The 15,607-nt window shown below is 51.2% G+C and overlaps 1 protein-coding gene across 1 annotated transcript in view; it reads left to right on the forward strand.

Annotated features, from left to right (window-relative positions):
- The window catches only part of NALF2 (NALCN channel auxiliary factor 2), a 76,181-nt gene that overhangs the window by 30,964 nt on the left and 29,610 nt on the right, over positions 1-15,607 (forward strand). The window contains exon 2 of the mRNA XM_077307544.1: positions 1,707-1,878. Coding sequence (XP_077163659.1) covers positions 1,707-1,878 — 172 coding nt within the window. The remainder of the gene's footprint in view (positions 1-1,706; positions 1,879-15,607) is intronic.

Raw genomic sequence — 15,607 nt, forward strand, 5'->3', positions numbered from 1 at the left:
TTTAAAAGAGGTTGAACAGAATGCTATTTACCTACTATGCTCCCTTGCAAGGAGGAGGATGCTGGTGGGGGGCGGGGCCAGCTCAGGTTTCACCCACGGCCTTTCCGTTTTCCCCAGTTAGCTGTTGTTGCTGCTGCTGCTGCTGCTGCTGAGGAGCTGGCCAGCCTACCAGCCTCCTCCTCCAGTGGGCGGAGCTTCCTTGCCTTTTGAGGAGGAGGAGGAGGATGCTGGCAGGGGGCAGGGCCACCTCCGTTTGCTGGCTCCAGGACGGGGCCAGCTCCATTTTCGCTGCTGAGAAGCCAGCCAGCTGATCAGCCTCCTCCTTGAGCGGGCAGGGAGCACACGTTGGGGACAGAGAGAGTGAGACTTTCCTTGCCTTGCATGGAAGAGGAGGAGGATGCTGGCGGGGGCAGGGCCAGCTCCATTTGCTGGCTCTGGAGCAAGGGTAGTAGGGACATTTTAGAAATGCGGCGGGATGCGGCAATTTTTCTCTGAATTCGGGACAGTCCCACCAAAAGCGGGATATCTGGTCACATTACCATTTATGATCCCATCAGATGCAACTTTATTTATTTATTTGAATTTTTATACCGCCCAATCTTTGCAGCTCTGGGCGGTTTATTCAGCCAATTCTGAACACCTACCCAAGAACTTCCCCAAAGGAGAAAATCAAGGTGCTTCTTCAAGACGAAGATAGGCAAATAACAATCTGCACAGCTAAATTTTGCACTGCCACCATGAAATTGCCTACTGTGTATGTGAATCAGAAAATTTTTATCTGATCCAATTTCAAAAGTACAAAGAGCCAATTGTCACTGGTAACTTAAAGTATGTTTTAAATACTGAATCTGACATCTTAAAATTCCTATGATGTCTGACCTTTTAATATTTTTATAGTGGGGAAGGCACTGGCAAACCACCCCGCATTGAGTCTGCCATGAAAATGCTAGAAGGCGTCACCCCAAGAGTCAGACATGGCTCGGTGCTTGCACAGGGGATACCTTTACCTTTATCTTTACTGTTTTCTCTCGTTTTAAATTCTTTTAGTTTTTAATTACATGAATTTTGGTCTGAATGACCATAAATAAATATTGATTGATAAATATTGATTGATTGAATCCTATAGCATTGTTGATTAGACACCCATGTCTAAAGCTCACTCTTCACCCACTTTTTAGGACATTCCAGAGAACAACCGCAGAAAAGGCCCATGACTTAAGAGAGGCACCACCAAGGAAGGGCTGCCAAAGAGCAGAACAGAACAGAGCTAAAGACAGTTTGAGACATATGAGAGACCAAGGCCAGGAAGGGCTAAGCCTGCATTTTGATGGGCACGGAAACAAATAGGCAACCGGTACAACAGATGAAATGCTATCGTCCCAAACAGAATTTGACATATATTGTAGCAAGTGATCCTTCCAGACATTAAAGGCAGTATCATATGCAGTTTGTTATAGCAAATCTGTTAGACATTTACTTTTTGATATATCAGCATGGCTTTGTCAGCAGTCTCTAAATAAGGGTCCGGCTTAAAATCTAGATCCGTTGCATGTGATTGTTGGATGCAAATGGACAATTTATTTCATGCCATTACTTTATATTAAGAGCTATGAAAGATGATGAACAATTGATCTCCCTTCTTTTGATCAATTAAGGTTCTGATGACCTTCTGGTACCTGCTGATTTCTGCTGCTTCCTTCCTGCAGGCTGTCTATAAGGCTTGGCTGTGCTCTGAATATTTCAATGTGACACAACTACAGTGCCAACACCGGATTCCATGCAAGCAATACTGCCTGGAGGTGCAGACTAGATGCCCCTTTGTGTTGCCTGACAATGATGAGCTGATCTATGGAGGGCTGCCGGGCTTCATCTGTACAGGTAAGACTCAAGAGAGGTCACCATCTGTGCCCTCTTGTAAATCAGTGCTGTGTGTTATGTACCAGCTAGACTTGAGCTAGACGTACAACATTGTTTGTCTCCAGCCATATCTGCTATGCACCATAGATCCATCTCCTTAAGCAGCCCAACAGAGGTCAGGACCAAGACTTTATGGCTCTGCGGGTATGAATCTGCTAGTTATCCCCACAACGCGGGGGGTATGCCTGGCCTCAACCAGCACCAGGGCTTTTTCAGTCCTGGGCCCAACCTGGTGGAATGAGCTCCAGGTCGAGCCAAGGACCCTGACAGAGCTATCAATTTTCCACAGGGCCTGTAATATGGAGCTCTTCCACCAGGCATTTTGTTGAGGCTGGGCCAGAAAGTTTGGGCCCCTCTATATATAGACACACATACACAATGCACAATACAAAATGGGGAGGCCATTTTGGGCTGTATCAACAGGGGCATCACATCAAAGGCCGGATGAAATGCACCCGAGAGTGCTCAAAGAACTTTCCAGAGAACTTGCACAACCCTTGTCCATCATCTTTGGGACCTCTTTAAGGACTGGAGATGTCCCGGAGGACTGGAAGAGAGCAAACGTTATTCTGATCTTCAAAAAAGGGAGGAAGGATAACCCGGGAAACTACAGACCAGTGAGTCTGACCTCTGTTGTGGGTAAGATAATGGAGCAGATATTAAAGGGAGCGATATGCAAACATCTGGAGGACAATTTGGTGATCCAAGGAAGTCAGCATGGATTTGTCTTCAGCAGGTCCTGCCAGACCAACCTTGTTAGCTATTTTGACCAAGTGACAGGTTTGCTGGATCGTGGAAATTCGGTTGATGTCGTTTACTTGGATTTTAGTAAAGCTTTTGATAAGGTTCCCCATGATGTTCTGATGGATAAATTGAAGGACTGCAATCTGTATTTTCAGATAGTTAGGTGGATAGGGAATTGGTTAGAGAACCGCATTCAAAGAGTTGTTGTCAATGGGTTTCATCAGACTGGAGGGATGTGAGCAACGGGGTACCTCAGGCCTCGGTGCTCAGTCCGGTACTTTTTAACATATTTATTAATGATCTTGATGAGGGGGTTGAAGGACTACTCATCAAGTTTGCAGATGACACCAAATGGGGTGGACTGGCAAATACTCCAGAAGATAGAGACAGAGTTCAACGAGATCTCAACACAATGGAAAAATGGGCAAATGAGAACAAGATGCAATTTAATAAAGATAAGTGTAAAGTTCTGCATCTGGGTCAGAAAAATGAAAAGCATGCCTACTGGATGGGGGATACGCTTCTAGGTAACACTGTGTGTGAACGAGAACTTGGGGTACTTGTGAATTGTAAACTAAACATGAGCAGGCAGTGTGATACAGCGGTAAAAAAGGCAAATGCCATTTTGGGTTGTATCAACAGGGGCATCTCACAAACTCACAACAAAACTTATTCAAAAGAAAAATAGTTTTATTGATTAGCACTACACGCAATGGACTGAAAAGTCAAATCTGACTAGAAGCCAGATTTGCCTCAGCTTATCAATACATTTCTCCCGCCCAAAACTTGACAGTTCCCAAGGGGGGGAGGTGAGTGAGAAAAGACATATGTGAAACCAAAACAGGATTCCAAACTCCCATCCTTGAAAGAGGTAACAAACAGCCCTTTCTGCCCATAACAAGATAAGGTTAACATAACATCACTATTCTATTTTATTGCTTACAAACTACAAGGCCGGGACTAGCAGGCGCCGGGCCCCATCTAGTAATATAACTGACATGGAGGAACTCAGGCTAATTTATGACAGAGATTCTACAATCCTGACATCCCTCCGCATTAAAACAAACTTCACTCCTCCACCTAGCCGGCATCAACCGGGCGAGGACAATCAGGAAATGCTCGATGGAAAGCCCGGAGAAGGCGGGGTGCCTTCACATTCCCAGCCTCAACCCACTCCTTATCCCCAGAGGGGAAATCCTTCCAATCGACCAAATATTGAAGGCGGCCCTTATGCAAGCGAGAGTCTAAGATTTGGTTGACTTCATAGTGGGTGTCCTTATCGATGTAAATTGGAACAGGCATAGATGGAGGAGGGTGCCACTCGTCCGGGGCTGGAGCTCTTCGCAGCAGGCTGGAATGAAAAACCGGATGCACATTCCTGTAAGTTTTTGGTAGAGCTAGCTCCACAGTCACAGCATTTATCAATTTCACCACTTTAAATGGTCCCACAAACTTTGGACCAAGTTTCCTGGATTTCTGCTGGCACCTTAAGTTCTTGGTAGACAGGTAGGCTAAATCACCCACTTTCCAATCAGGGGCAGGTACCCTCTTCTTGTCAGCTTGAGCCTTATAGGCATCTTTGGCTTCCTTGAGGCTAGCAACGATTTCTGGCCAGCCCGTACTGATGGAGGCTGCCCATTTGTTTATGTCAGGGACCTCTGCGGAGCTAAGTCCCCAAGTGGGGGCTGACACTAAATCAGTTCCATACACCACCTTGAAGGGCGATACCCCAGTTGAGGAGTGGACCCCATTGTTATAGGCGAATTCGGCAAGTGGCAATAAAGAAACCCAATCATCTTGCTGGTGGTTGATAAAACAGCGCAAATACTGCTCCAGGATTTGGTTTACCCTCTCGGTCTGGCCATTTGACTCCGGGTGATAGCCCGAGGTGAGGGCTTGCTCTACACCCAATAGTTTAAGCAGCTCCCTCCAAAACTTGGAAACGAACTGGGGGCCCCGATCCGTCAGGACACGTGTCGGGATCCCGTGCAGACGTACCACGTGTTTAATAAAAAGAGAGGCCAGCTTTGGTGCTGAGGGCACGCCCGTACAGGGGATGAAATGAGCCTGTTTGGAAAAAGCATCCACTACAACCCATATGACGGTGTTCCCTTGGCTGGGAGGAAGGTCTGTAATAAAGTCCATAGTTACATCAGTCCATGGACGTGAGGGGGTGGGCTGCGGCTGCAAAAGTCCCTTCCTCTTGCCCCCAATTGGCTTTGAAGCAATACAAATGGGGCACCCCTGCACATATTTCTCCACATCTTTGCGCAAGGATGGCCACCAATACTGTCTCCTGACCAGGTGCAGAGTTTTCACAAAACCAAAATGTCCAGCGGTTTTAGCATCGTGGCAAAGTTTCAAAACCTTCCCCCGGGCCGCGGCAGGCACAAAGAGTCTTTAGCCTTTGAAAAAGAGCCCCCCCTTCTCAGACAAATCAGGGCGGAGGGAACAAAACTCTGGGTCAGTTGACAAGTCCTTTTGGACCCAGCCCCCTGGGATGGGCGTAACAGTCTTTGTGTGGCTGCGCGTCACAGCGGCCATCCCCAGTTGGGCGGGAGTAAAGACGGTATCTACCAATGGGTCTCGTTTGCTGTTGTACTGAGGCAGGCGCGATAGTGCATCAGCCAAAAAATTCAGTTTGCCAGGAAGATGCTTTAGGGAGAAGTTGAAACGAGCGAAAAACTCCGCCCATCTCATTTGTTTGGCTGAAAGCGAGCGGGGCTGTTTGAGTGCCTGAAGGTTTTTATGATCTGTCCAGACTACAAACGGGATTGTGGACCCCTCCAGCCAATGCCGCCACGTGGAAAGGGCCAATTTCACTGCAGCCGCCTCTTTTTCCCAAATTGCCCAATTTCTTTCTGCCGCTGAAAATTTCTTTGATAAATAGGCCAGGGGGTGCAATTTCCCGTCTCCCCCTTCTTGGAGGATCACGGCCCCCATTGCTACGTCCGAGGAATCTACTTGTACTGTAAATTGCTTAGAGGGGTCGGCATGGGCCAACACCGGTTCAGACGTGAATAACAGCTTTAGTTTGTCAAACGCCTCCTGACAGGAGGGAGTCCAAGAGAGAGGCGCCCCAGGTCGGCTTGCCGTCTTTCCCCCTTTGGTTTTTAACAAGTCAGTGAGGGGCAGCGCAACCTTGGCAAAGTTGGGGATGAAGGTCCTGTAAAAATTAGCGAACCCTAAGAAACTTTGTAATTGCCTCCTGGTGCGGGGAGGCTCCCATGCCAGCAAATCACGCACTTTGCCAGGGTCCATTTCGATCCCAGCCTGGGAGACCCGGAAACCCAAGAACTCCACTGCCTCGCGGTGGAACTCACATTTTGACAATTTAGCGAACAACTGGTGCTTCCGCAAGCGGCGGAGCACTTCGCGGACCAGCTTAGTATGACTCTCAACATTCTCTGAATACACAAGAATATCATCAATGTAAACCAACACCCCTTGGTACAATAAATCATGCATAATTTCATTTATCATATTCATGAACACGCCCGGAGCGCCGGCGAGGCCGAACGGCATTACGGTGTATTCAAACTGCCCCAGGGGCGTATTAAAAGCTGTTAAATATTCATGCCCTTTCTTGATCCGAACTCGATAGTAGGCTTCCCTTAAGTCCAGTTTCGAAAAAACGCGCGCCTTCCCCAAGTGGCCCAGCAAGTCTTTTATCAGGGGAAGCGGGTAGGCGTTGCAGGTGGAGACCGCGTTCAACCCGCGGTAGTCAGTGCACAACCTCAGCGAACCGTCCTTCTTTTTTACGAAAAGGACCGGGGCTGCCAAGGAAGATGTGGCTGGTCTGATAAAACCCCTCGCTAGGTTCTTATCCAAAAATTCTCTAAGCTCTGCCATCTCTCGCGGGCTCATGGAATACAGTTTGGCTTTGGGGAGAGGCTCTCCCTTCTTTAATTCGATGGCACAGTCAGTTTTGCGGTGGGGGGGGAGCTGGTTGCACTCCACCTCCGCGAACACATCACCAAAGTCCCGGTATTCAGGAGGGAGCGCGTCCACCCCCACCCCCAAAGCAGCCACCGCCCCGGATCTCGGAGGCCCCTGCTGCCGCGTGTGCTGCTCGCAAGCGGCGGAGGTAAATTCCACAGTCCCTTCCTTCCACTTCACAAGGGGATCATGTTCCCTCAGCCAATCCAACCCCAACACGCATGGGAAGGCAGAGTGAGGGGCCACCAAAGGTTGGATTTGCTCCCAATGTTTTTTTATGTCCAAGTCCATGGGGCGAGTCTTTGCCGTGGCTTCCCCACCGGGAGCGCATTTCCCATCTAACTGGGTGATTGGCAAGGGTTCTTTCAGTGCCACTTTCCCCACCCCCAAAGTCTCGGCCAGTGCCGGGCTCACTAGGGATTGGGTGCACCCCGAGTCCACAATACATCGGATTCCCACCGTTTTCCCCGACTTGGGGTTAGAAAGGTTGGCCGGTAGGAGTAGCAAGGGGGAGTCACTCACCACGCGTTTGCCCCTGTTGGCGGCCTGCTGGCGGGGCGCCTTTACAGCAGACCGTCCTCGTTTCCCGACTGCTCCTCAGCTTGATCCACGTCCTCCAGCCCGCTTCCCTCCTCCGAGTCGTCCACCGCTGGCACGGCAGCCACTGGAACCAGGAGAGATTTGGTGCTTTTCTTGGTGGTGGTTTTCTTGGCAGGCGTGGCTTTCGATGGGGCGCTGCTCGCAGCTTTCGGGGTTGATGCCGCTTTCGTTGGGCAGTGTGCGAGGAAATGCCCGGCTTGGCCACATCCCAAGCACAGCCCTTTCTCCATGCGCCGAGTGCGCTCCGCCGGTTCCAATTTGGTTCGGGGCTTGGTCTTCACCGGGGTGGAAGTCTTCGCCATGGTTTTCCCGGCCAGGGCTTGCACCATTGAGGCCCGTTCCAAGCGGTTTTCCATTTCTCCAGCCAGCTGGACCCACCCTTCGACAGTGAGTGGGTCTTCCAGGAGGAGGCACTTGTCAGCCAGAGTGGGATTGAGGCCCCCTACAAACGCCAGCACACGTTGGGGCTCCGTCCAGTCTGGTACAGAGGAAGCCAGCTCCTTAAATTCCCTGGCGTACTCAACCACAGACAACTTTCCCTGCCGGTGAGCCCGGAGTTTCTTCTCCGCAGTCTCCCGTTCAAACGGTTCCACGTACATCTGGCGCAGGGCCCTCATGAAATGGTTGTAGTCGCGGGTGGCTTGGGGATGGTAACGGTACAAATCCACGAACCATTTGTCAGCTTTGCCTTCCAGGGCTTGCCCCACGAAACGCACCCGTTCGGCGTCGTCTTGGAAAGTGAACCCCATGTCCATCATGTAGGCTTGGAGGTGCACCAGGAACGTGGGGAAATCGGAGGGGTCCCCAGAAAACTTTGCCTTGAACTTATAGGTGTTCCGCATTTCCACTCCACGGAGGTGGGCAGGTAGGCGCCCTGGGCCCCAGTCCGCCGGTGCTGGGGCCGGGGCCGGGGGTCTTGCACCCCGGCCAATGCCTCTCCCTCTCCCAGCCGCCACTCTCGCTCGTTCCGCTGCCTGCGCCGCTGCTGCTGCTCGCGCGGCCGCTCGCGCTGCTTCACGCGCCGCCGCCGCTGCCGCCGCCTCGGCTCCCGCGACATCCGCCGCTGCCCGTGCCGCCGCCGCCGCTGCTGCGTCCTCGCCTCCGTCCGCGCCGTCTCCACCAGCACCGTCGCCGCCAGCGCCACCTTCGTCCTCTCGTTCCTCGCCTTCGTCTTCTCTCTCCCTCTGCGCCCTTGCGCGTGCTTCCGCCTCGGCTTCGATCTCTAGCTGAGCCCGGGCTCTGGCCAGCGCCTCAGCCGCCTCTGCCGTTGCTTGCGCGGCCGCCATGCCGTGCTCCTGCAGTGCAAACCCACCGCTCTCTCTCCGTGCACTGGTATCGTGTGCACCCCCACCGAGCACGTCCCTTAGCAGGCGTTGTGTTCGGCGTCTCTCCTCCGGATCCAGCCGACCCGAGAGGTCCTGCAGCCAGTTAGTCACCCTGTCCAGCTTGTACTGCAAGTCCTGTGTCTCACCCACAGGCTCCAGCGCGTAGCTAGGCAGTCCCAGGTGCTCCGGCCAACGTTCATCCCCAGTAGGGCGGTCGTATTTTGACAATCGCCTGCGCTGGGTGATGTGACGTTCCAAAAATTCCTCGGGTCCCGGGGTTGCCCCCGAGACAGCCCGCATCATGGCCGAGCTGTGCGGCCCCGCACCAGCGCCTTCGGCCTGGGAGAGGTCCCAATCCAGGCCCTCTCCCTGATCAGAAAAAGTATGTCCCTCGCCCTGCATTTTGCAGGTGAAAGGAGTTGTGAGATTTGACTTGATGTCAAGCGCACAGGAAACTCACAACAAAACTTATTCAAAAGAAAAATAGTTTTATTGATTAGCACTACACGCAATGGACTGAAAAGTCAAATCTGACTAGAAGCCAGATTTGCCTCAGCTTATCAATACATTTCTCCCGCCCAAAACTTGACAGTTCCCAAGGGGGGGAGGTGAGTGAGAAAAGACATATGTGAAACCAAAACAGGATTCCAAACTCCCATCCTTGAAAGAGGTAACAAACAGCCCTTTCTGCCCATAACAAGATAAGGTTAACATAACATCACTATTCTATTTTATTGCTTACAAACTACAAGGCCGGGACTAGCAGGCGCCGGGCCCCATCTAGTAATATAACTGACATGGAGGAACTCAGGCTAATTTATGACAGAGATTCTACAATCCTGACAGCATCACATCAAAATCACAAGATGGTATTATCCCAGAAAGACGAAAACACTGCAGGAGCTCTAAGAAGCCTATTTGGATGAACAGAGAACTTCAAGAGGAACTAAGAAATAAAAGGGATATGGAGGGAAGGGATATGGGAAAAGGGATATGGAGGATATGGAGGGAAGGAGAGAGATCTAAAAAAAAGTACCTACAGGTTACTAGGCACTGTAGATCAATCATCAGAATGGCCAAACCTGAGAGTGAGCTAAGATTGGCCAGGGAAGCCCATTGTAACAAGAGAAAATTTTTCAGTTTTGCGAGGAGCAAACGTAAAGTAAAGGAGGCAATAGGCAATAGGCCCACTGTTGGGTGCGGATGGACAAACTCTAACGGAAGATGCAGAGAAAGCAGAAAGGCTTAGTGCCTATATTACATCTGTTTTTTCCCACAGTCAAAAGGTTTAGGCACATCTAGAGATGGCAGTATCCAAAGGACAGTGTCTGGGTGGCAGGTTAACATGGATAGAGAGGTTGTCGAGAGGCATTTAGCTGCACTGAATGAGTTCAAATCCCCTGGGCCGGATGAAATGCACCCGAGAGTGCTCAAAGAACTTTCCAGAGAACTTGTACAGCCCTTGTCCATCTTCTTCGGGACCTCTTTAAGGACTGGAGATGTCCCGGAGGACTGGAAGAGAGCAAACGTTTTTCCGATCTTCAAAAAAGGGAGGAAGGATGACCCGGGAAACTACAGACCAGTGAGTCTGACCTCTGTTGTGGGGAAGATAATGGAGCAGATATTAAAGGGAGCGATCTGCAAACATCTGGAGGACAATTTGGTGATCCAAGGAAGTCAGCATGGATTTGTCTCCAACAGGTCCTGCCAGACTAACCTAGTTCCCTTTTTTGACCAAGTAACAGGTTTGCTGGATCGGGGAAATTTGGTTGATGTCATTTACTTGGATTTTAGTAAAGCTTTTGACAAGGTTCCCCATGATGTTCTGATGGATAAGTTGAAGGACTGCAATCTGGATTTTCAAATAGTTAAGTGGATAGGGAATTGATTAGAGCACTCAAAAGAGTTGTTGTCAATGGTGTTTCATCAGACTGGAGAGAGTTGTGTAGCGGGGTACCTCAGGGCTCAGTGCTCGGCCCGGTACTTTTTAACATATTTATTAATGATCTAGATGAGGGGGTGGAGGGACTACTCATCAAGTTTGCAGAGGACACCAAATTGGGAGGACTGGCAAATACTCCGGAAGATAGAGACAGAGTTCAACGAGATCTCAACACTATGGAAAAATGGGCATATGAGAACAAGATGCAATTTAATAAAGATAAGTATAAAGTTCTGCATCTGGGTCAGAAAAATGAAAAGCATGCCTACTGGATGGGGGATACACTTCTAGGTAACACTGTGTGTGAACAAGACCTTGGGGTACTTGTGGATTTTAAACTAAACATGAGCAGGCAGTGTCATGCAGCGGTAAAAAAGGCAAATGCCATTTTGGGCTGTATCAACAGGGGCATCACATCAAAATCACAAGATATCATAGTCCCGTTGTATACGGCACTGTTCAGACCACACCTGGAGTACTGTGTGCAGTTCTGGAGGCCTCACATCAAGAAGGACGTCGATAAAATTGAAAGGGTACAGAGGACAGCGACGAAGATGATCTGGGGCCAAGGGACCTATGAGGATAGGTTGAGGGACTTGGGAATGTTCAGCCTGGAGAAAAGGAGGTTGAGAGGGGACATGATTAGCCCTCTTGAAAGGTTGTCACTTGGAGGAGGGCAGGATGCTGGTTCTGTTGGCTGCACAAGAGAGGACACGCAGTAATGGGTTTAAACTTCAAGTACAACGATATAGGCTAGATATCAGGAAAAAATTTTTCACAGTGAGAGTAATTCAACAGTGGAATAGGCTGCCTAAGGAGGTGGTGAACTCCCCCTCACTGGCAGTCTTCAAGCAAAGGTTGGATACACACTTTTCTTGGATGCTTTAGGATGCTTTGGTCTGATCCTGCGTTGAGCTGGAGGTTGGACTAGATGGCCTGTATGGCCTGTTCCAACTCTATGATTCTATGATTCTATGAAATGAAGGTGTCGGCAAGACAAGTTAAGTAATTAGTGGAGTTTGTATTTTTAGCTGAGTGTGTCTTCCAATATATATCCGGATAATTGAAGTTGGTCTTCCAACAGGTATCCGGGGAATTGAAGTCACCCATGACCACTGCTTCCCCCTGCTTTCAGGATTGTGTTAGTTGGTCTAGGAGTATCTCATCCCAGTTCTCTGACAGGCTTGGTGGTCTATAGCAGACCCCCACAATAATACCATTGTCATTTCCTACCCTTTTTTGTTGTTGTTAGGTGCGAAGTCGTGTGTCAAGTATTGACAAAACTCACAAGAAAACTTCTATGAAAAGAAAGCTTTAATGGAAGTTAGCTCTATTCACTATAACTCAAGAAGTCAAATCTGCTGACCGGCAGAACTACAAGCACTTATCAATACAATTCTTCCACCCAAATCTTGAGGGTTCCCAGGGGAGGAGAGCCCCCTCTCCCAGGTGCCATCCCAGGCTTCCTGCCAGATGTGTTGAAATTCGCGCGGCCTTGAGCCAGCCGGCGCCGACTTATTGATAAAGCCTTTCATAGGCACCACAGGATCCTTGTTACAATGTTTCTCAAAGAGGGGGGAAAATATGCAGAGTGAACAGGCAAAGATCAAAGTAAACAAATCAAAGCAGGTGACTACAAGGCATGGTTACATGGGAACAGTGAATAGACATGGGTTACAGGAATAAGGCACAATATGCATAGGCAAGATGGAGTCACGCAGGCCCAGTGTTCCGAGATCATGGCAGTGAACAGGTACTGATCCTGACATCCCTCCAGCCCAAAAACAACTTCCCCTCATCCATTGTCCCTAGGCCGTGGGCACTGCGGGAATTCCCTGTGAAACACCCACAGGAGTCTAGGGGCCTTGATGTCAGAAGCCCCAACCCATTCCCTGTCCCCCATGGGGAAATCCTTCCAATCAACCAGGTACTGCAGTTTGCCCTTGTGCCAACGCGAGTCCAGCACTTTGTTGACCTCGTAGTGGGTGTCTTTATCGACGAACACTGGGATGGGTGCAGCCCATGGAGGGTTCCAAGTGTCTGGAGGCGGGGCACGTTTCAGCAAGCTTGAATCAAAACGGAGTGCACATTCCTGTAAGTTTTCAGCAAGGCAAGTTCCACAGTCACTGCATTGATCAACCGCGTCACACGGAAGGGACCTATGAACTTGGCGCCCAGTTTATGGGAGGCCTGCTTGCACCGAAGGTTCTTAGTTGACAGGTAGGCGAGATCCCCTACTGTCCCGGCCGGGCAAGCTTCCCTTTTCTTATCTGCCTGAGCCTTATAGGCTCGCTTTGACTCGTTTAGGCACTCTACGATGGCCGGCCAAGCCTGGGAGATTCCACTTGCCCACTTCTGGACGTCGGGAGCATCAGGGGAGGAGATTTTCCAGGTGGGTACCGCAGTCAAGTCCACTCCGTAGACCACCTTGAAAGGGGACACACCCGTAGACGAATGCACTCCATTGTTGTAGGCAAACTCGGCTAATGGGAGAAGGGACACCCAATCATTCTGTTGGTGGTGGATGAAACAGCGGAGGTACCGTTCCAAAATCTGGTTCACCCTTTCAGTCTGCCCATTAGTCTCAGGGTGGTAACCAGAAGTAAGAGCCTGTTCCACGTCCAACAACCTCAAAAGCTCCCGCCAGAAATTGGCAACAAACTGCGGGCCCCGATCTGTGAGTAGCCTACTGGGGATCCCGTGCAGTTGGTATACGTGGGTGACAAACAGGGAGGCCAACTTCACTGCCGAGGGCATCCCCGCACAAGGGACAAAATCGGCTTGTTTTGAAAAAGCATCCACCACCACCCAAATCACACATTTTCCTTAGCTGAGTGAGAGATCAATGATGAAGTTCATAGTGACATCCGGCCAAGGGCGAGAAGGGGTAGGCAGCGGCAACAACAGTCCCTTTTTCTTTTCCCCCATGGGCTTTGAAGTCAGGCAAACTGGACACCCCTGCACACAGCCGCTCTCTTTGGGGTGGAGGTCTTCTGTGACGGCTTGTTCTTGCCTCCTCTGAGCCCAGACACGACCAGCAGTCGCTGTTCCACTTCCCTGGCCAGACGGACCCAACCCATCACCATTTTCGGGTTGTCTAAGTGCATGCACTTGCGGGCCAGGCTCTCATTCAGCCCTTCACGGAAGGCGTGTACCCTCTGGGGTTCGGTCCAGTCGGGCACCAAGGCGGCCAGCTTCTGGAACTCCCACGAGTATTGGGCCACTGACTTTGATCCCTGCTTGATTGCTTTCAGCTGGTTCTCAGCCGTTTCACGCTCGAACGGGTCCACGAACATCTCCCGCATGGCTCGCATGAACCGGTCATACCTTCACACCGCTGTGGGGTTGTAACGGTACAGGTTGATAAACCACTTGACCGCTTCTCCATCCCTGCAGTCGCTTACAAACCGGATGCGCTCCGCGTCGTCTTGGAACGTGAATCCCACTTCCATCATGTACGCCTGGAGATGGATGAGGAATCCCGGGAAGGTCCCCGGGTCGCCGGTGAAGCGAGTCTTGAAGCGAGAGAGTCGCCTAATCTCCGCTCCTCTCAGTTGTGGCGGCAACCTGCCCGGTGGGGCATTCATCCAATCTTGCTCAGGAACGCGGGGTTGGGGTCAAGCACCCCGGCGTCTCCGCGCTCGTCCGGCACCATCCCCCTGGCCCTGGCTGCCATCCCCGTCTCCGGCTCCTTGGCCGCGATCCCCGTCTCCGGCTCCTTGGCCTCCGTCGCCATCTCCGGCTCCTTGCCCATCAGGGCGGGGATCAGGCCGGCCCCCTTCCGCACCATCCCGCGGGGCTGCATCTTGCTGCTCTTCGCCCTTTGAGGCTGATGATTCCGCCGCCCCTCCAACTCCGCTGGTCCTGGCTCCTGCCCCCGACCCGGTCGCACCTGTGGCTTCCGCTTGTACTCCGCTAGTTGGAGGTGCCGGGAGTGCGATGAGCGGCTTTACTCAAGGCCGGCCAGTGGTTGACTGCAATTCCCGAAGAAGCCGACGCACCACCCGTTGGGACTCCGGCCCCAATTCACCGGCTACCGAATGCAGCCAATCTCCCACTCGGCGCATTTGATCCCGGAGATCCAGGATTTCGAGCGCCGTTGCAGTCCCACGATCCGGAACTCCCTTCGGCAGCACCTCAGGCCAGTACTCCTGCCCGATGGGTTGGTTGTATTTGGACAGCCACCGCCGGTCGGTGACGTGACTCTCCAGGAACAGCTGGGGTGCCGGGCTAAAGGTCCCCAACACCCTTGACATCCCGGACTGCATCAGCACCTGGGTGGTGGTCTTAGTCCAGGTGCTCAAAGGGGTCAGTGCCGTACCCCCTTGAGCCGCTGCGCCTCTGAGGCCGAGGGAACCCAGCGCTCTGCGGTCTCCCTCGGTGTCGCTCGCATACAGGTCCCCCTCGTCTTCTAAGTCGCTAAAAAGTGTGCCGTTGTCTCGCACGTCCATCGCACAGAGAGAAGGGCGTTGTGAGATTTGACAATGTCAAGTGATGACAAAACTCACAACAAAACTTCTATGAAAAGAAAGCTTTAATGGAAGTTAGCTCTAGTCACTATAACTCAAGAAGTCAAATCTGCTGACCGGCAGAACTACAAGCACTTATCAATACAATTCTCCTGCCCAAATCTTGAGGGTTCCCAGGGGAGGGGAGCCCCCTCTCCCAGGTGCCATCCCAGGCTTCCTGCCAGAGGTGTTGAAATTTGCGCGGCCTTGAGCCAGCCGGCGCCAACTTGTTGATAAAGCCTTTCACAGGCACCACAGGATCCTTGTTACAATGTTTCTCAAGGGAGGGAAATATGCAGAGTGAACAGGCAAAGATCAAAGCAAACAAATCAAAGCAGGCGACTACAAGGCATGGTTACATGGGAACAGTGAATAGACATGGGTTACAGGAATAAGGCACAATATGCATAGGCAAGATGGAGTCACACAGGCCCAGTGTTCCGAGATCATGGCAGAGAACAGGTACTGATCCTGACATCATGTCCGACCCATCGTGACCCCATAGACAATGATCCTCCAGGCCTTCCTGTCCTCTACCATTACCCGTAGTCCATTTAAGTTTGCACCTACTGCTTCAAGTACTCCATCCAGCCATCTCATTCTCTGTCGTCCCCTTCTTCTTTTGCCCTCGA

Source organism: Paroedura picta, chromosome 13 (assembly GCF_049243985.1).
Source record: "Paroedura picta isolate Pp20150507F chromosome 13, Ppicta_v3.0, whole genome shotgun sequence".
Lineage (NCBI taxonomy): Eukaryota > Metazoa > Chordata > Lepidosauria > Squamata > Gekkonidae > Paroedura > Paroedura picta.